This window comes from Dermacentor silvarum, chromosome 9, assembly GCF_013339745.2.
Source record: "Dermacentor silvarum isolate Dsil-2018 chromosome 9, BIME_Dsil_1.4, whole genome shotgun sequence".
Lineage (NCBI taxonomy): Eukaryota > Metazoa > Arthropoda > Arachnida > Ixodida > Ixodidae > Dermacentor > Dermacentor silvarum.
The window spans coordinates 136,661,170-136,683,220 of NC_051162.1; the positions used below are offsets into that span (position 1 = coordinate 136,661,170).

Genomic DNA, 22,051 nt, shown 5'->3' on the forward strand with positions numbered 1-22,051 from the left:
AAATCCGCATAGGGGTGGTCACCAAGGTTGGGAAACCCGCGTACGAGAGGTTGGAGACGAAAAGGTAAAACTCCAGATTGTGAGGTGGCAAGACCATGCGCCACCTCGTTACCTCCCCCCTGGGCCCCCACGTGTCCCGGCGTCCAGGCGACCCTAACGTCAATGTCATTCTTCTGCTTGTGCTGTAGAATATTGCGGGTGCATAGAGCAGTGATATCTTCCATCTTCCACACTGTGGTCCTCAATGTCTTTTAATGCTTCGAATGAGTCGGTGTAGATGGTGGATGGCACTGCATTGTCTTGTAAGGCGGTCCAGATGGCCAAAAGTTCTGCCTACGCAGGCGTCGCATAGTTTAGTGTATAAATATAGCGCCTGGCCTCACCGGTCGAGGGTTTGTACCAGGCCAAAGCCATGCGGCAGCCATCGAGTGCGGCGTCAGTAAATATCGCGTTGGCGTCGTACTGATTGTGCCGGTGAGAGAGGCGCTTGTCTGGCCGTAGTGGCCCCTGTTGCGAGTGGCGTAGACATCTTGGAGGGGTAAAGGGTAGGAAAAGCAAGGGTGGTTTCTTCGCCTGCAGTGTTCCGCGGTTCTACGCGGACGCGTCGGGTGTCCCACAGCAGTGTGTCCTGGCCCTGTGTCGTGAGATGCAGTCGATTATTCAGTGATGTCTCAGCATGTTTGATGATGTCGTCGATGGGTGACAGGGGCGTAAGTTAAGTCTTGCAGTTTGCATATATTCGTGAACTTCGGGAGACCTGTAATTGTCCGAAGGATTTGTCAGTAGAGTACTTGAATGTTTTTTTCGGCAGTTTTTGATGGTGTTACGACTGTGCTTCCATAGGTGATTTTACCAATTGAGGGTAGTGCAGGCTGCCTGCCGTTCCCCGCCGAACTTGTTGGAGACGTGCTTTATAGTGTGCAAGAGCCTGGGCCATTGCTTTTGCGAGCTCAGTCGTCCAAAATTGCCCCGTATTGCAACTGTGGATGGGAATCCCAAGAATTTTAATTTGACCGTGGGTGGCCCTGAGTTCATGCTGACCCAATGTCAACATTATTGCCTGTTGTGGTAGGAGGATGCTTCGTCTGCCATTGACACATAGAAGTTGCATTTTCTCAGGTGCTAACGTGAGTCCCAGTTTAGGAAGGGTGTCTTGACAATTTGAATCTGCAAATTAACTTGGCAACACCTGAAAAATCAATAATTACAGGATCCATTGGAAAAAAATTGCAACGGTGAAGTGGTGGTACAACAGTAGATCACTCTGAAAATGATTTAGCAAACACTTCATTTAATACATTGCAACAATCTTCTCTGCGTATAGCTTCATCATCAAAATTTGTAAGAGATATTGCATTCTTTTTTCTGGGCTTAACGCTATGCCAAAATCTTGATGGGTTAGTGGTCAAGAGGGACAGGAGTGTATCATTAAAGGGACACTAAAGGCAAATACTAAGTCGACGTGGACTGTTTAAATACCTTTCCAGAAACCTCAAAACGCTTGTTTCGTGCAAAGAAAAGACTTAGCTTATGAAAAAATTCGATCTGAAAGGTCCAAATACCTTTATTGCAATTCAAATCACCCGCCACGCCAACCGAGGAGTGGTGACGTTGCATACGCCATTTTCTGCCGTTGGTGAGTGTAACGGCGCCCGAAAGATGGCGGTACGGTGCGCCGCTGCAGCTGATTTTGGTAAAGTGGCGTAGACCGTTCGGGCATTCCGCGACATCGCATGGAAGTGGAATTCTCTGTTACTTGCAGTTAGTGCGAGGTTCGCGAGCCAGAAAAACAAGCGCAACCCTACACGATAACAGAAAAACTGAAACGCGAAAGTGCGGGCGGCGCAGAGTCGAGCGAACACGAAACCTTTTGACCGCCCGCCTTGTTGTCAACAGTGTAATGTCAGTTAGTTCTTTTTTGTAAAAGTGTAATAGAACTGGTGAAGTAGTATTTTCTTTCTTCTTATAATACAGTACAATGATGTTTTATAACGAGTGGTTCAGTACTAGTGACAGAATTTAAATGAGGAGTGCCTTCGTCATCGGGCGAGTACTTGAATGTCCCGGGGGAGTCGCTAACACTATAGGTGCGCCAACGTGCGGGGTTGTTGGCACGTTTTGCTAGGCGAAACTGTCTTTTCTTCTTTTTAGCAGCCTTTTTAATGTGGTAAACCAAGGCGAGCACTTCCTTTCGGAAATTATACATGTTGGTACATATTGTTACGCCCACAAAAGGCATTTATTGAACAGCCAGGCAGGCAGAGTTAGTCGCGACGGCTTTGATCAGCTGAGTGCCTGTCGAGATTCAGCGAGCCAGCCGCACGTAGTCTCTTCACCCATCTTGGATGCCCCTCATCCTGTTAAGGCGTAAACCTGGAACGCACGTAAGAGTGTCACAATATTTATTAATCAGTGATACCAATTTGTTTTTGAAAAGCTTCCAGTTATGTTCAACAGTACGATCAAAGAAACCAGGCATACAATCCTCTAAAAGTTCTCTGTTAATTGAAGTATAATCTGCTTTCGTGTAATCACGTATTGTTTTAGGGGCACTTACTCTGTGTGTGACAGGAGCTCTTATAAAAAAATGAATGAAAGAGTGGTCGCTTAAACTGGGGAACAGACTGAGTGACTCTATAATATCTGGGACAGTCGTAAGAACTAGGTCGAGTGTATTAGCTGATGTGGGGCCAATTCTAGTTGGTTGGGAAACGAGCTGTGTGAGGTTAAAATCTAGGCATAAACTAGGCTAAATCTAGGCTGCGCTTTCAGGTGACGATTCTGTAACAACGGGACGAGAGATGGACCAATTAATTTTAGGGAAATTGAAATCACCTAAGAGTAATAAGGAAGCACAGGGAAAATGTAATACTAGGTTTTTTAGTACGTCGTGCAACTGTTCACAAAAACCTTAGCTTGCACTTGGAGGGCGGTAACATGCACAGAGTATCATATTTTGATGATTCACACAAACGAGCTCCAATGGAGTATTGAGTACAAGCAAGATTGTCTGCCACAGCGATGAGTGCCCCGCCACAAGATCTGACATTTTGATTATAGCGATAAATGGCGTATCTTTTGTCACAGTTAAACAGTTTGTCATCCCCGATTTCGGCAGAGAGCCAGGTTTCCGTGAGTATAACGACATCCACCAAGCATGTGTCAACAACAGAAGATAAAACGTCACGTTTGCTTAGCATACTCCTAATGTTAGTAAAAAAGACAAGCTAGTGTAAGGTGTATCATGCTGCGCAATGTTAGTTAGGATACCAACGTGTCACTACTGGCAAACGACGAGCTTAACGCGCCGTTGTCTGTACTTGGGTCGCGGCTCTGACGAAGTTCACAGACGTGGTCAGTAGATGGGGAGTAAACATAGCATTTCTTATTTATGTACAGTTTATTATATCGCACGGAGAACTGCTGACCACTGGCTTTACCGTAATCAAAAAGCTTTTTGCACAACTTTCTGGTTGTCCAGCAGAAATCTTCATTGACGAATATTCTAGAAGTTTTTAGCTTGCTGTGTGATGAAAATATGCTATCTCTGAATTTGAAAGATTGAAACTTAACAATAACTGGCTGAGATTTTCCAGGAACAAACTTTCCCAATCGATGTGCGCGAGATATGCGGTCATCGCTACTGCCCAGATTTAGGTCTAGTGTGATGTTATGGGCTGTGCATATTTTCTGCTCAGATTGCGTCCAAGTTTCTGAAAGACTGTCAGGGATGCCCTGAAAGATTAAGTTTTCTCTGCGCGATCGGTCTTCGATATCGTCGGGACGGTGGTTAAGATTAGTAACCTGAGGGACGAGGCTTTCGCATGTTTTCCCTTCAGACGGCTGGATAGTGCTTTCAACTGTGGATAGCCTATTGTCAATTTCAGCAATCTGTTGCTCGAGCGCAGTTTGGGCATCCTTGACCTCGTTAAGAGAAGTCATGATTTCCTCATGTTTCGCATCAACCTTGGCATGTAGTCCCTTTAGCAGTGATAACAGCTCTTTATATTGTTTCCCGGTGTCGTCATTAGCGGGATCAGGGCCGGGATTCAGCTCTACATCACCTGATAGTAGCAACATTTTAGATACATGAATACATTCGCAAGCAGGGCGAAATAACACTTGTGGGCATGGAAGTGACAGCAAAAAAGCATTATTATTTTTTTCCAGAAGAGTTGAGTAGCCGAACCCATCTGCACCTAGAAGTGAAAAGGCACGTCAGGGGTCTGCATTATTGCTGCTCTTCCATGCCCACTGGACGGGCGCAAGGACAGCCAACTGCTTATAAAGCGCGCTGGGGATGCATCTGTCGATGCCGATGGCATTGTCCAAGTTAGTTCAAGATGGCGCTCCAGGAAATGCTGCGATGCGTGGGACTGATGTTGGCCATCCAGTAGTGACGCCTGGCAACTTATGCTGTCGGTCTCCGTCGATGCAAGCTGGAACAGCTGTACAGAGGCAGCACCGGATGATTCATCCCACGTGGCAATGATAATCAGTATCTGCATCAAGAAGCGAAAAGGCGTGTCAGAGGTCTGCATTGTTGCTGCTCTTCCATGCCCATTCTGAGAGTGCTTGCCATGTGCACTGCCACACAAGGAGGGTGTCACCAGATGCTCATATTCTGGACTCATTCGTGGGATGGCTGTGCCACTTGTCAATCATGAACTTTTTTACAGCGAAGCTGTCATGGACTAAGTTCTAGCAGATCGCGTCCGTGTCACCGGAAGTAGGCAACAATTTTGTGGCGTCTCATTCACTTGCGAATGGAAGGGTACGAATGTATGACTAACGTGACTGATAGGTCATGACATCAATAACATAACATGCTTGTCAGTTACGTCACGATTAACGATAATAAAATCACGTGTGGCGCATACCCGCATTGGATATGGCGGTATGAGCCAGGGACTGGACAAGAAAGAAAGAAAGAAGGTAAGAAAGAAATCACGCGTGGCTCATACCCACGTTGGATATGTGGGTATGAGCCGCCGAGAAAGGAGAGGGAGAGGTCTTATCGGCATTGCGCCAACGCCTCAGCAGAAGGTCGAGCCCGTGATGCAGAGCGCATTGCGGACGGACTTGGCGCAGCAAACGCACTACTTTGTCATCGCGCCGGGCGAAAACAAGACGCCGGTGTCCTTTCTCTTTGACAAACATGCCGAAGACACCCAATATAGTCAATAATGATAATATATGAATTCACTATATTCACTACAGCAGACCCACCATAGTCACAGCTTTGCTGGCTTCCATCTTCACAGTAGTGAAAGGGCTCTGAATTTTCTTTTTTTACATTATAATATTGTTACGCGAAGGACGAGTCAGTAAGACGAGCAACTATTTACAGGTTATATTTCCAACAGCGGTTCCAGCGCTGACCAGTTAGATTCACCGCGCGAGCCCAGCTCGCTCTTCTTCCTCTTTTCTCGAGTGATGGCGCCGGCGCGCCTCGTTGAAACAATCAAATACCACACGAGTGTAGCATAATCCCCCGGCGGCAGAAGCGACGTCTTGGAGCGTCTAAATGTCATCACTGGGAGGGTGATACTGCTTCAGTCGTGTAACGTGCACGATATCACTGGACTGGGAAGCAGATGGGGCGTCAGGGGCTATCTCGTAGGCGATGGGAGTCACGGCACGAAGCACTCGGTATGGGCCTCTGTAACGAGACAGCAGTTTTTCCGACAGGCCGACCTGATGCGACGGAGGCCATAGAAGCACCAAAGAACCAGGTGGGAAGCGCACGTCTCGGTGTCTCCAGTCGTACAAATGCCTTTGACTCTCTTGGGAGTTCAGAAGGCAGTCACGGGCAATTTTCCTTGCGTGGGCAGCATGGGCGATGGCGCCAAGTGCATATTCACTGGTCGGTGCTGCGTGAACAGGGAGGGTTGTGTCGAGGGGCAGTGCTGGTTCTCGGCCAAACAGAAGGAAAAATGGGGAATAACCGACTGTGTCGTGGCGCGAGGAATTATACGCAAACGTGACAAACGGTAGAGCGAGGTCCCAGTCTGTGTGGTCTGAAGAGACATACTTCGCGAGCATGGTCTGTGAGAGTGCGATTGAGACGCTCCGTGAGGCCATTTGTTTGTGGATGGTATGACGTGGACAGCTTGTGCCTCGTGGCACAGGACTGCAGGATGTCCGCGATAACTTTTGATAGGAATGTCCGGCCACGGTCTCTGAGAAGTTGTCGCGCAGCTCCATGTAATAAAATCACGTCGCGAAGAAGAAAATCGGCGACATCTGTGGCGCAGCTTGTAGGGAGCGCTCGGGTGATGGCGTAGCGCGTGGCGTAATCTGTGGCCATGGCGATCCACCTGTTCCCAGAGGTTGAAAGAGGAAAAGGACCAAGCAAGTCTAAACCATCCCGAAAGAATGGCTCCGCGGGAATGTCGAGCGGTTGAAGGTACCCAGCAGGGAGCGCTCCGTCAATGGTGTCTTGTGTCGCTGGCATTTCTCACACGCAGCTACGTATCTTCAAACAGAGCGAGCAAGCCCTGGCCAAAAGAAGCGTCGGCGGATCCGGTCGTAGGTACGTGACACACCGAGGTGACCGGCAGGGGGGAGGTCGTGAAGTTCGTGGAGAACAGCCGAGCGAAGGTGTTTAGGGATCACAAGGAGTAATGCTGGGCCGTCGGGGTGAATGTTGTGGCAGTAGAGTACACCATCTTGAAGTGTGAATAAGCGAAGGGAGCTGTCGGCAAGTGACGATTCCAGGCGGTCAATGATGACACGTAAGGACGGGTCACGGCGCTGCTCGTCGGCGACATGGACTAGTGGAAAAACAGAGAGAACGCAGGCGTCGGTGTCAGTATCAGACGTAGAGGTCGGGTCTTGGACTGGGTAGCGAGAGAGGCAATCTGCGTCCTGGTGTTGGCGTCCCGACTTGCACGTCACTGCGTAGGGATATTCTTGTAATCGGAGAGCCCAACAACCGAGCCTACCAGTAGGATCCTTGAGCGATGAAAGCCAACACAGCGCATGATGGTCTGTGATTACTGAGAAGGGCTTGCCATATAAATATGGGCGGAACTTTGAAACAGCCCAGACGAGAGCAAGACATTCGCGCACGGTAATCGAATAGTTGCGCTCTGCAGTTGTCAGGAGCAGGCTAGCGTAGGCTATAACGCGGTCGTGTCCGTGTTGTCGTTGCGCTAAGACTGCGCCGATCCCATAAGCACTGGCATCGGTTCGGACCTCTGTAGGTGCAGACGGGTCAAAGTGGGCCAAGATCGGTGGATTGGTCAGAATCGTGATAAGGCGTGAAAATGCGGCAGCCTGAGGGGAACCCCACGTAAAAGGCACGTCTTTCTTCAGAATTCAGTGCGTGGTCGAGAGATTGCTGCGAAATCTTTCACAAACCGTCTGAAATAAGAGCAGAGCCCCACAAAACTCCGGACGTCTTTGACAGACTGAGGTACAGGAAAATCTGTTACTGCTCGAACCTTCTCTGGGTCGGGTTGTACTCCGGAAGCATCGACGAGATGGCCGAGCACTGTAATCTGTCGGCGCCCGAAGTGGCACTTCGATGAGTTTAATTGGAGCCCAGCCTTGCGGAAGACGTCAAGGATAGCTGCGACGCGCTCAAGGTGCGTCTTAAACGTAGGAGAAAACACAAGGACGTCGTCGAGGTAACAAAGGCAAGTTGACCATTTGAAACCTTGAAGCAGAGAGTCCATCATCCGTTCGAACGTGGCGGGGGCATTGCATAAACCGAACGGCATAACCTTAAATTGGTAGAGGCCATCTAGACTGACGAAAGCGGTCTTTTCTTGGCCTTGCTCATCGACAGAAATCTGCCAATAACCAGATCGAAGGTCGATGGCCGAAAAGTATTCGGAACCGTGAAGACAATCAAGGGCGTCATCGATTCGTGGTAAAGGGTAAACGTCTTTTTTAGGGATTCAGTTTAGGGGGTGGTAATCAACGCAGAAATGCCATGTGCCATCTTTCTTTTTGACGAGCACAACCGGCGACGCCCAAGGACTCGACGAGGGCTCAACAATGCCTTTGGCGAGCATCTTGTTTACTTCCTGCCGCTCTGCCATGGACACGCGATACGGTCGGCGGTGAATGGGAACAGCATCACCTGTGTTTATCCGATGCTTAACAGGGGACGTCTGACCAAGTGGTCGATTGTCAGTGTCAAATATGTCATGGTAGGAAAGCAAAAGGCAATGTAAGACGGCTGCTTGGTCAGGTGCGAGGTCCGGAGCAATCATGGGATGTAATGGGCCGTCGAGGTTCAAGGCATCCTGTGGGTAATCAGGAGGATCTGGAGACGTGTCGGCTGCAAAAGCAGTGACGTGGTCGTCTGTCGCTGACCGAAGTGTGGCCACCGCTGCGCCTTCAGGTAACACTTGCTTCGTCAAGCCAAAATTGATAATGGGGAGACACATCCGATTAGCGGCAAGGGTAACGATGGAGCGTGGCACAGAGATGTCGCGCGCCAGGAGGACATCACGAATAGGTGCGACAACATAGTCGCCATCAGGCACGGTTGCCGTTGAGGCCAATTCGACGAAGGTTAGGGCTTTTGGAGGTAAACGAACAAATGCTGTAGAGCAGAGGGTGTTCAGTTGTTCGGGGCGAACGTCGGAAAGAAGTGGAAGCTCGAGGCACAGCGTACCAGTGGAACACTCGATGAGGGCAGAATGCGTCGTCAGAAAGTCTAGCCCGAAGATTAGGTCATGAGCGCAAGTGGTCAGCACGGTGAACAGGACGGGAACTTGGCGGCCAGCAATTTCTACGCGAGCAGTGCACATACCCCTGACGGCAACAGTGGCGCCATTGGCGATGCGTACAGCTCGAGTGACGGCAGGCGTAAGAACTTTTTTGAGGCGACGACATAGGTTAGCACTAATTATGGACACTTGGGCTCTAGTATCAATCAATGCCGTCAACGGGACACCATCTACGTCTACTTCAATTAGGTTTGTATTCGGGAGGAGCGTCAACCGAGGATTTGGACAGGACGAACGTGATGCAGCACTACCTCCAAGAGATGCATGGCCTAGTTTTCCGTCCGGCGGTTTGGCGAGGAAAAGCGGCGAGGTTGGGGTGACGGTGTTAAGGCGATGGCGATCGCCCGGAGGTGCGGCTGTCAGGGGCATCAGCAGTAGGGTAGAGACGGCGAGGTGAGTAACAGCGAGCGTCAGCGTATGGGCGAGGAGCAGGGAATGAGCTGCAGTACAGCGGCATCCAGGTGGTGTGGCAGTGGCGGGATACATGACCAACTCGGTGGCAGCGGAAGCAGATCGGTTTGATTCACCGCGCTAGCCCAGCTCGCTCTTCTTCCTCTTTTCTCGAGTGATGGTGCCCGCGCGCCTCGTTCAAACAATCAAATACCACACGCGTGTAGCAATATGCATCGAAAAGTATGCAAAGGCATATAAATTATAATGATTGCTTTATTAAGCAAAAATCATGGTACTCCTTAATATACCTAACTTGCTTACTGTTTATGATCAGATGGGTAGATCCAACTGTTAGTACTAGTTTCACAGTAAAGTGCTTGCAGCACACGGTTTTACATACTTTTCTAATTTAAATTATTCTGCCTCTTTCAAGTATTGATGTCCTGTTTGATTCTGCCAATATAAAGTGTGTTCTTTTATTTGCCATAGAATCTCACAACAAATTTTGGTGAGTTGTCGGTCCCTTTAATGATTGTATATGTGTTTGAAAGCAATGATGTGGCAGCTGCTTCTGAGATTGCTTGCCACTTTGCATGCACTTGCGTGTAGGTGAGTGCTGTTTCCTGTTATCTTCTATGGCTGGTGACGCTCAGACAGTGTCCTTTGTTCCAGGTTTGAGAAGGCACGTTCGAGGATTGCTCAGAAGTACAATGAGATTGAGAAGGCCCTAATTGCCGAATTTGTCCGAGCACATCATGAAGGTGACAAGGAGACCATGAGGCAAGTTGCGGCTGTTCTGTCACACTTCAGGGTGGGTGCCTTTGGTTATTATGTCTTCCATTTAGTTTCTTTGCACCAGCAGTTCTGAACTTATAATGTGCAAAATAATTCTGGTCCACCAGTACAGGACCTGGGGCAGAGGGAACACATTCTTAAGGTACAGTGAAACCACATTAATTAAAAAATATTGATAATTCCTACTCATAGTATGGTCTCATCAGTCATTATACTGGGTGTTTCTGGGAAGACCTTAAGCAATTTTTAAGATCGCCTGTGGCAGATAGCACAATTATAGTCCTTGAGCTGGTTTTCATGCGAGGCAGACATTACTTGCACGAGAAATTGAAATGCATAATAGACTAATTAACAAAAGTTCACTAATCAAGTTTTTAACTAATTATCTTAAGGCACATATTGCAATTTACAAATTGCAGCCGGTGAGACTGCACGGCACATCCACTTAAAAATAATTTTGTGGGTGAAACCATTTTTGAGATAAGCACCATCAAACTTCTGGTAAGTATGCACTGTCGTTCTGCTTATGTTTTTAACACCATGTCCTTTTATGCATTGAAGCACAAAATTAAACTGCCCATGTACATCTTAGCAAAGTTTAGGAATTACTATCGCGAAACTGGTGTCATCCTGAGAATTTGTTCCAAGTGGATCTGCCTTGTGAACTCCCCGACTACGATTTGTAAATTGCAATATGGGCCATGAGATAACTAGTTAAAAGCTTAATTTGTGAATGTTTGTTAATTAGTTGATTATGCATTTCGATTTCTTGTGCAAATAATGTCTACCTCTTTGAGCAGACCAGCTGAAAGACTAAAATTGTGCTGTCTGCCACAGACTACTTTTAAAAATTGCTTAATGCCTTCGTAGAAACACCTGGTATAAATGTATGGCATAAAATATTAGCACAAATTTGGTGTACATTATGTAATTAATCGTGGGGCACACTGTGCATGCCATGTGTGGTGTTCCAGTGAATGACGAGGAGAGCACACAAAGCACAAAAGCACGCATTGATGTCACTGTCAGCAACATTGTGACGCGTGACCACTGCAATACTGAGAGAATCCAAAGCAGTTCAGTCAAGAAAATTTCACATTCCAGAATTAGTCATTGTAGCAGAATTGCAGGTGGTGGATCTGGTGTAAGACGTGGGTGGTGGCTCGAACACAGAATGTGTACACTCATGAATGATTCCCAAGCTGTTTGCACTGATTACTGCATTGGTTAAGGTTAATCTATACTCTGACGTTTGGCGCATTCAGCACCTTTTGTCAAAGAACATGGATTGCTATGTAATGTTTTATGGCATGCAACAGCCACGCAGAGAAGCCGGACTACCGGAGACATGAGGGGAAAACATCAGGGGACGCGTGAGAGTCGCGCATCCCCACAAACTGCATGCCGTATCGACATGTGATAAGCTTCGAGCCAGAGCATGGTGTGTCTTTGTCACAAATTTCAACGCTCAAGAGACGAACAGGATAAAAGGCGGACATAATAGAGCACATTTACATCAGGGTGCGTACAGGTCCTTGAAATCCTTGAAAACCCTTGAAATTGAAAAATGCGTTTTCAAGGCCCTTGAAAGTCCTGGAATTTTTTTCCTTCCTTGAAAATCCTTGAATTTCGTGAGCAATGCACTCTTTTTAGAGACATTGCGGCCTCCTTTCTGTGGTAGGTCGGCGTCGTTCCGTTTTGCTGAACTGCGCGGAAAAAATAAAAGGCTTCACCGCGTCAAACCGCGAACGGAGCGAGAGACTCTTGCCGCGCTTCGGTGCTGGCTCGGTTGGCAGTTTCACTGCTTTCCTCACCCTATCGTTCGTTTCACTCCTCGCCCGTCGGTCTGCCTTGTGCCGCGAGGGGAAGCTATATAAAGAGAACTATAGTAGAGCAACTTTACACTGTGCTTAGTGCCTTTGGGTGGAGGTTTGTTATATTATTTATGATAATATAAGTGCAATAACATTACCGTATTTTCCGTTCTATAAGTCGCACATTTGTATATAAGACGCACTCCCCTCAAAACGGCAGTTTTTCCGAAAAACAAAAACAAAACGTGTATAAGTCACACGGGTGTATAAACGCACCTGTTCTTTCGGTAAGCGATTTAAAAAAGTCATAGTGACGTTTCACTCCGTGAACGCGGGTTATACGCGAGCGTATCGGTGCCATATATTTCCACTCCAGGCGCATTTCTGCCGTTGTGGTTGCCGCGATGTTCCGTATAAAGTCGAAGGGCGATAACATCGTCCCCGCGCGCCGTTCTGTATTATGTGCGAATGAAAGCGTGCGACGGTGAACCGAATCGCGCGCAAGGGAGGAAATCGGGAAGGCAGCCCGGGAGGAAGGTCGGAGGGGGGGGGGGGGGGGGGGCTGCTTGTACTCTCGGAGCAACTGCGTAGTTTGCGCAGGGGCGCGCGCCGTATCTTGACAGCGATCTGCAGATGCGGCGACTTCGCGGTCGATTGACTCGCGGTCGGCCTGCCGCCGCTTGCGTTGCTGCACCATCCTTCTCGCACGGCGCTGGGGCCCGAACTTGATGACGAGAGCCCGGCACCTCGATAGCGCGCACAGAACCGGTAGCAATTATGTCAACCAGCGCGCTTCGCGTGGCCATAACATCGGATCCGATTTTGCCGGCAGTCTTTCCGAAAAAAAAAAAGTGAATAGGACGCACCGTTCTGAGACGCACCGACGAAAAATTAAGAAAAAAAAACCGCGTCTTATACACCGGAAAATGTGGTATGCTGAATGTTTTGGAAATGTTTGATGAACCAACCCAGCTAATGCCGCAGAAGCCTGAGCAGCTGTTGTGGATTTTCGTTGTGTTAACTTTTAATATTGCGGACTTGAGAAATGATCAAGACAAGGCATGTTTTACAAAATTGCAGTATACATCTATTTGTTATAATATAATGAATGTGTAGGAAGACTACGCCGAATGGTTTGGAAATGTGCGGAAACTTACCCAGTTAATACTGGAGAAGTCAGAGTAGCTGTTGGGGACATTCGTTGTGTTTTGTAAACTTTTTTGTTTTTTGGTATTGTGAACTTGCAAAGTGATCAAGGCTAGATATTATTAGCATCATTGTAATCTACAGTTATTTATTTTTAGTGCAATAACCCTATGCTGAATGTTTTGAATATTTTTGGTGAACTTTACCCAGCCTATATCGGAGAAATCTCAGTCGCTGTGGTAAGCGTTCATTTTGTGTTGTGATATTGAGAAATTATCAAGGCTAGCCATTTTTATTACAGTTGTGACATACATATATTTTTATTGTAAGTGCAATAAAACTGGTCATTTTTGGAAATGTTAGAGCAAAGAAATCTTACTTTGGATGCCGCTTTGAGTCCTTGAAAAACCTGTGACAGGTGCTGGAAAGTCCTGGAATATCCTTGAATTTTTGCCTCAGAAACCTGTACGAACCCTGTTACATGTAATGAGTAAGGACAAATGTCTTTAGGAATACTGTAAACTATAACCCTATGCACACACGAGATCACTATCGTGGCTAGCATATGGAACAAAATAACACTAAAGCTATAACATCTCAGTTCTCAATACTGCAAAGAACTAAAGCAGTCTGACCATCACATAGTGGCGCAAAACGCAGCCATTGTAGCACCTGTGTGGTGCAAATGTTGACCTCTGTCGCTGTCGCTTGACGGGGCTGCTCTCTGCTGAGCAAAACCTTGACCCACGTGGCACAACACGTGGTCAGTAGTGCACCAGACCGCTGACACGGCTGGGCACTTACCTCCGTGGCGCTGGATGGTGGGGTGGTCGTACAGGGCTAGACTGTGGAGCACTGCCACAGCACTGTAGCTGGCACTCGGGAGCTGGAGGCATAGCCGGCCATCTCTGAAGTTACACTGATTCTTCATGCATTACCTAATTTACGTCTCTCTCCATTGTTTAGTCTGTACAGCAGTGGTGTTGCCATCAGTATATCTTTACCAATTCACCTGAACCTCATATTTTATTTATCGAACTTTATTAATCCTCTGGGTTGTCGTACCGACTTTTCTTTGTGCATTGTCTTTGAGATTTCCTAGGGTGTCTACTTTCCCTCTTATTCTTTCCTGTGCCTGTACGATTCCTACCTGGCTTTGAAGGTCTCCTGTGAAGTTCAAGCTTAGCATTCATTTTTTGTTGACGGACAAGGCTTCCAAGTCTCATGCTTCTTCATGCATCATCTCTCTCTCGGTAATCTCTTCATCATCCATCAGTACTTTCGGGATGCATACCTTTTTGAACGTTTAGTAGGGGCAGTGCGAAGACTCGAATATTCACTGAATTGAATCGAATAGTGAACATAAGAATAATTCGATTTGCGAATCGAATCTCTACTAGTATTCAATTTTTCAACATATTCGGTATATTTGGTGAAACATGTGGAGTGGTCGGTGCCTTAACACGTGCAGCCTTTTCACGGCACACTGTCTCAGTCGGCACAAGGTTCGTCGGTCGGCAGGACCTGATTGAAATGATAGCACGACACATGCAGAAGGAACGGGACAAAAGCAGCACTTATCTTGACAAGTGCGAAAGCACGTGCAATGATAGGGCCCATTAGTCACTGGAATACACGCAGATCGTATAGGATACACGTGTTCGCCTGCACATATTCATGTAGTTTGAAGCTTTCTGTCCACATGCAAGTTTAAGCGGACAGACAAACTTGGTACAAATGCCTGTGGACCCAAAACTGCTTCAACATACATCTGGCAGGCTATTTGGCCTAATCGACGCTGCTTCGTAGGGCATTGGCAACTACAGTGAAATCTCGATACGAATCTCACGCGGGTCACGAAAAATATTCGTATTAGCCGAAATTCGTATCATCGAAACACAATTAAAACTAGCTAAATTAAAGAGTCGGAGGTGAACTCACTCAGGCACGCGCACGTAAAAAGCATTTACAGTATAGATCACTTATAACGTAACTCTTTATAGCGCAGAACTGGCTAAAACGCGGCCTTTTCCGACTCCCGTTTACCCTCCCATAGAACTCCATGTATACGCATACCGCTTACAGTGCAGCCGCGTGAGACGAAATACCGGTTATAATGCGGCTTCCGCTGGAAAATCTCCCCGACAAGGGCGGTAGCGAGCACGCTTCTCAACGAGGTGAGCCCACCGACGCGACTTCCGTCACGGCCGGGCGTGCCAGTCGAGCCCGGCCCTGCTTCCGTCGTGCGAAAGGCTGGGGGGTATGGGAGGGAGGGGGGGGGGAGGGCCAACGCTGTGCTGCGGGGCACCGAATGCGGATCTTGCAACCGGGTGCAAGGGTAACTGGCGACGCAATTTCCCACCGCAAGGAGCAAAGCGGGAAGGCAGCACAGGAGGGAGGGAAGGAGGGAGGGGGGGGGGGGCGGCTTCTACTCTGCCAACAAATGCGTTCTTGTACTTTGTACTCTGCCAACAAATACGTTCTTGACAACCCCGGCTGTCGGGGTTGTCGCGCGCACCGTATCTTGAAAGCGATCTCCACACGGCTCTGACCTTTGTATGCGTTGTGCTTACGCCGCTCAGTTTCCGTTGAAGCGATAGATCGCACGAACCTTCGCTCGCTGCGGCGGCCGCGCGTGAAAGCGCCACCACGTCAAACTCTTCGCGCCCAGTCGCGGCCTCCGCGCTGTCCGGCGCCGCATCCGCGCCTCCGCACCAAAAGAGAAAGGGAGAAAGCGCGTGACTGCGCACTGTTCTTTTTCGCGGCCGTCGGTAGGGCGGCGTTTATTCGTATCAACCGACGCGGGTCGAAAATCGATTTGTAACAACCGTTCTCTAGCACGTTGCAAAGTAATGGGGCTCAGCCGGGACCACAGAAAAATTTGTATCATCTGGAAATTCGTATTATCCGTGATGGTATCATCGAGATTACACTGTAAAGTTATGGCTTGGTGCCGAATCAATGCAGGTTTTTCCCAGAAGTTGCATGATACTCAGAAAGCCCAAAAAATGCCTTGCCAAAAAAGTGAGTGTATCGGATGGCACCAACGTTGTTCATGTCCACCATCTTTGGAACAGACCGTACAGTGGCCTCTCATACAGGTAAACCTGGATATAACGAAATTGACAAATTCCCGAAAAACTTCGTTATAAAGAGGATTTCGTTATATGCAGGTTCGGCACAATAATTCGAAAAACTAATGCTTACCGTATTTACTCGATTCTTACCGCTTACCGATGGCGTCGTATAAGGCCCGTTTATAGTTCGACGTTATCGGCGCGCGGGCCAGCGTAGTTTGCGGCCAGTCACCCTACGCCGGTTGCGCTGCACCAGCCGAAACGCCATCCTATATATACTCCGACGCGCACGCCGTCGGCTGTTATCTTCAGAGCATGCGCAGAACGATCCCAAGCCCGCGCGGCGCTTTGAACGGCTGTCTGCGACCGTTGACGAAGCGGCGTGGGCGCCTTATTTCATCGCGCGAAATGGCATTGTGGGTCAGCACGGTCGGCGCAACCAACACGTGAATGGGTCAGGAGCTAATTCAGCGCCAGGCCCGTAGGGACGCGTCGGAAGCCGCCGGTTATGTTGGCTGCGCCGGTGCTGACGTAGCGTGCGCGCGCGCACTCGCCTTACGCCGGACTATAAACGGCCCTTAAATAGCATCAGGTTAGTGAAGTAAAGCGCAGAGACTTGCGCAGTAAGCAAAGAGTAGCGCTGCCAGCGCGTTGAAAAAAAAAAAAAGAATGTTTTTTTTTTTCTTTGGCAACATCAACTGGAAAAGGAGAGTGCCGCCTTGGCGGGCTAGGCCAGCTGCAGCAAGCGGCGGGATCAGGTTTGAATGAAGGGAGGGGGAAAGGTCACGCCTGCGGCGGCAAGATGACCGGGTCGAGGGATGCAGGCCCGCCTCGCGCACGCTCGCATGCACGCACACGTGCGCTCACTCTCACCTCGCAGTCGCCGTGAATTCGAGCGCGCCAAGCGCCACGCCACCGCTTCGCATTCCGTCGCGGCGGAGAAGGTGCTTCCGGTTGCTGCTCACGCAAAAATGACAAAATTTGGGGCGAAATCTCTACGTTGTCGGTGGGGCAAATTCGTTATTTTGAGGGGGTCTCCCGCTGCCACTTCATTACGTAGAGGTCTCAAATATATGTGCTTCTATGGAGTAACGGCGGGGAATAGAAAAACTTCGTTATATCCAGGAATTCGTTATATGGAGGTTCGTTATAAGCAGGTTTAACTGTATATGCACATTGGTCTTTTTTTGTAGCTTTGAGCAACCCTCACAAGACTAGCTGTAAGTTTACCCAATGGCCATGAATCTGTCATGGGGCTAGTGCACTGACTGCTCGGCTGCAGACAGCTACAAGGATGGCGGATGGACACGAAGAGAGAAGGGGGGTTGACTTGTGTGAATTTGCCATGGCCCTCCCAATTTCATAACCTTTAGACGCTGAGCCTCACAGTGAAAAGCCCCCTGCTCTTTACCGTCGATGCGACTGTAGTCAACCCACGCAGCACCAACGGTGACAATGAGTGAAAGTGTGCTCGGATCACAATGCGTGGGCTGCGCTTTTGTCCATCACGCAGATTGACCTTTACGAGCTGACAATAATTCACAAAACCCACTTGCCCCTAAAGCTAGCACCTTTTGTATTTGCAGCAGAACTGGAAAGGAAAACTTTCTGTGCAATAAAAGAATGCCATGAAACAAAGGTTCACTAATAAACTGAAATTCCCATAAGTAGGGATGGGCAAATAGTGAATTTGAGGTTCGAAGCGAATTCGAAGCGAATATTGATTTGGTCGAATAATTTCGAATCGAACAGTTTGAATAGTATATATTGACGCATGTGCTCTAGGCAGATGACAACGACGATGGGGGGCTTTAACGGACTCCGTCAAGTGGGTCAGTGGGATTCTCTTGGCGTTGTACCGCGACACTGGTGGAGGTGCTGGGTATTGACCACGCCTGATGCTTCGGACTCCTTCTGGGAGTCGTTCATCTAGCCCGGACGCATTGTCACCAGTTACGACACCTGTGCATCGCTTCAGTCGTCTACTGCTAGGCCTTGCCCCGGAGTTCTCCCCTCTTCAACCACCTCTTTCTAGGAGCTCCACACATCTGGCAATGGCCGAAACCAGCCCACCACAAGCACCCCAATTCAGCTGGTCTCCCAGTCAACAACAGGTAACCATTCTTCATCTGCTGGTTTCCGATTGCTATCGCGGTGTAGCCTTTGAAGACATTGAAGACTGGCTTGACAAGTACGAGTGCGTCGCACAGATTAACCAGTGGACCGAACAGCAAAAGCTCTCCCACGTCTATTTCGCCCTTGACGACAGTGGCCGTACTTGGTATGAGAACCGCGAAGCTAGCCTAACCACATGGAATAACTTTCGGCAGAAAATCACCGATACTTTTGCAAGTGTCGACCGACGCGACCGCGCCCAGCAGTTGATGGAGCTACGGGTGCAACAACCCAATGAGTCGGTCACAATGTTTGCCGAAGACATGGCCCGACCCTTTTGTAGAGCCGACCCGAACATGACCGAGGATAGGAAGTTGCATTACCTCATGCGAGGTGTAAAAGAGCAGTTGTTCGCGGGGCTTGTGTGGAATCCACCAGTCACCATCGCTGATTTTATCAAGGAGCCTACGGCTATTGAGCGGGCCCTTCATCAACGATGCAGGCAGTACGATCGACTGTCCACCAGCACCGCGATCAATGCCGCCGCATTGAGTATCAGAGTATCCAGAGTATCAGAGCCCCTTGCGTGAATTGATCAGAGAGCTCGTCAGAGAAGAAATTCACAGGATTCTGACACCGACACTGGATAGCCCCGTCGCGTCAATCGCCGAAGTGGTACGCGACGAAATCAGGCAGGCGTTACCGGCAGCCGATTGTCCAGACCACCAGCGTCCCATGAGTTACGCCGCCACTGTATGATGTCCCCCACCCGTTACTACCCCACCCCCGTACCATCAGCCTCCGACAGCCGCTGCTTGGTCCCCGCCGCAAGAGGAGGCTTTGAGGCGCGCACCCGTGATGCTGCCAATGCAGTCATACCGCCAGCCGTCATTCGCCGTGCCTTGATCCATGCCGCAAGACGACCCTACAAGACGGCCACAATTTCGGAGATCCGATGCGTGGCACACCGCCGATAACCGCCCTCTCTGTTTTAACTGCAGGGGTGCCGGCCATATTTCGCGCCATTGCTGGCATCGTGACACATCATTTCGACCTCTTCGTCTCCGGTCTGATGGTCGACGTGCAAATGGCGACTCCATGCTACGCCGCGATGATGCTGCTTTTAAGGGACCTCCCATAGTGCAGGCATACGACAACGACGATGGGAGGCATTAACGGACTCCGTCTAGTGGGTCAGTCACATTTTGCCGACAACGAAGAAGACGTGTCTCTTATCTGTTTTGCTTGAACAGGTTGTCCTCTTGTTCTTGAAGAACATCTCCCTGTCTTCTCTGGGCGTTGTACCGCGACAATATCACATATTACAGTAAAACCTAGTTATTCGAATTTCACGAGACTGCAAGAAAAAAAAAATGTCCGAATGCCGAATTATCAGGGTATCAATAAGCAAATAGTACTTACTACGTCAACACGCTTTTATTAGTATAATGGATGAGCAAATCCTTTTGCTATTTTGCACAAAAGCAGCGCGGAAGCTGCAATTATCTCGTGACTGATTGGCTCTCGCAGCGGCGATCGAGGCCTTGCGACTTCCTTCACAGCACTACCGCACGCACATCCCGATTATTTTTTCGCCAGTAAACTGATCGCCAGCAGATCGCACATCCTAGCTGGTGCTCTTCATTCTCAAACAGCTTTGCACCGAGTCAAACCGAAACAACTGTTTGTCACAACCGCTGCAGAGGAAACTGTGGCTGCTATGGGCGTGATCATGAACAGTGACATTGTAAAGGGACACTAAAGCAAAACAATATGTCAACTTAGACTGGAAAAGTTTTCTTGTAGATCTCTGCTGTCGTTAATTACACTGCAATTGGTCAATTATTGGAAGAGAAAATGGAGCTTAAAGCTAAAGTTTTTGAATTTCGCGTGGTAACCCCCGACATCAGCACTTCAGTGTGATGTCATGACATTTAAAGTTGTTTTTCCTATTTGGGCCACGTTGACTCAGTAAAAGTTCGCGAAACTTGCCATATTCAGTCTTCGGCTCCTTTAGAACACAATGTGGTCAATCTTTACCACTAAAGAATTAACTGAGACCTAGATGATGCTGTTGAAATTTATGACGTCACAGTGAGCTGGTGCAGGAACTTCAAGGTGGCGTCGCCACTCGCCTTCTGTGTTGTTTTCGTTTCTTTTTGACTTACCAAGCGGCTCTTTACGGTAAGAGTGGTGTTTTTGGTATTGTGTAAGGGTAATCTACTGATACAGAAGAAATCATTTTTCTCTTTAGTGTCCCTTTAAGGCATAAGGCACACGGCCGATGCACGCACCGAGTCAGAACGAAACTACCGTTCGCTGCAATAACTGCAGATGAAATCGCGGTCGCTATCTATGCGATCATGGATGGCGACTACGAAGCATTTTAGGCACACGGCCGACGTGTGTATTGACTCAAAACGAAACTACTTTTTGCCGCAACTGCTTCGGAAGAAACTGCTGCTGTTATGCGTGGCGGTAAATGCAATAAAGGCACAAATAAGCACGAAGCGTTCTGTCGTTGCTGTCATTCATGTACGATTTCCACTGATGACTATGACGATGAGGACTCTGCCGCTTCGTTTCGGTTGGACACTAACACCGTTTCTGCTCTTTTGCGTTGCACATTTCTGTCTATTTAATGCAAAAATGTATAGTCTTCTATATTTATGGTTGATGTATGGCAGCCATGCCTCCGAGATGTGTTTTTGTACCGGCCATCTGTGGCTTCTGGCTGCCTATTCGGGAGCACCGAATAATTAGAAAATATTGAATACCTGAATTTGAATCGAAGTGAATAGAGAATAATTCAATCTAATATTCGACAATACCGAATATTCGCCCATCCCTACCCATAAGATATTCAGTACAGCATAACTTCACTACTTCAGCTTTAGAGGGCAAAAAGAACTTGATTCTGTTCAACAAAAGTTTGATTGGTAATAAAAAATACTTTCCAGACCTTCATATATAGCTAAGCTGTAATCACTGCCGGCATATTAATTTAATGTTCTCTTTAATAAGTGCAGACCATAGTGTATCTTGATCCCTAGGTATACCTAAGTTACTGATAGCTTGCAGCATGCTATACAATTCTGTTGACTGCCAGGCATGTGCAGCAGCATGTTTTCTTGCACAATGTTTGTAAGCATTACACTTTGTCCTAATTTTTTTTTATTCGATGCAAAATCTACTATTCAGCATTCGCACACACCTAGCGATTCCTTTCTGTTATGGGGGCATGCTTCAGATCTGCAGTTTAGTACTTGCAGCTTTAGCTCTGGACCTTTGTGATCATCTTCATTGTCTTGAAATTGAGGTCTTCCACCACTTATCCCAAATTTAAATGCCTCTTTTGTAGTCACTTTGCAATGAACACCATAAGGTGCCACCCATCTGTGTTTTCTTTTGGTCTTCCTCTTGGGTGGTGGTTTTCTATCTTGCTCTTCCTTTAAGAATTTCTTCGATCCTTTCTTCTTCTCCCACTTGTTTCTTTTCCCCTTGTGTGCTTTTTCTGTGAGCTCTAACTCTTTGGGTGCTGCTATTTCTTGTATGCAGTCCACTTCTTCCACACAATGTTTGCACGGTTTTATAAAAACCCACCCCTTATGTAATGCCGATACGGGGGACATTTAAGGTAATAAACTGAACTGAACTGAACTTCAGTTTCAATTTGTGCACCTTTGCACGTATGGTCCTGATCTTGCATGTCTCCAGCTTCTGTTCACAGAAGTTGCTGCTGCGAAGACTCGCTATCTCCTCGAAAGTCTTGCAGTAGTAGTCTAGTAGCCTTTCTGCATGACGTTTTCATTTGATCTCCCCTCAACAAGCGTAGTGTGCAGTGATGAGCTCTCTCATCGGTGCCATTTCTGGTGATTGATCACCTTCATGAGGATGATCTTCCTTTGGGTACACCATATTACTGAAAATACTCATCCTTTTCTGAATCTCAAACTTTACTCAA

At 48.1% G+C, this 22,051-nt stretch overlaps 1 protein-coding gene across 1 annotated transcript in view; it reads left to right on the plus strand.

Annotated features, from left to right (window-relative positions):
• The window catches only part of LOC119464428 (exocyst complex component 5-like), a 223,009-nt gene that overhangs the window by 51,623 nt on the left and 149,335 nt on the right, over nucleotides 1-22,051 (plus strand). The window contains exon 5 of the mRNA XM_037725388.2: nucleotides 9,813-9,951. Within this exon, the coding sequence (XP_037581316.1) occupies nucleotides 9,813-9,951 (139 nt within the window). The remainder of the gene's footprint in view (nucleotides 1-9,812; nucleotides 9,952-22,051) is intronic.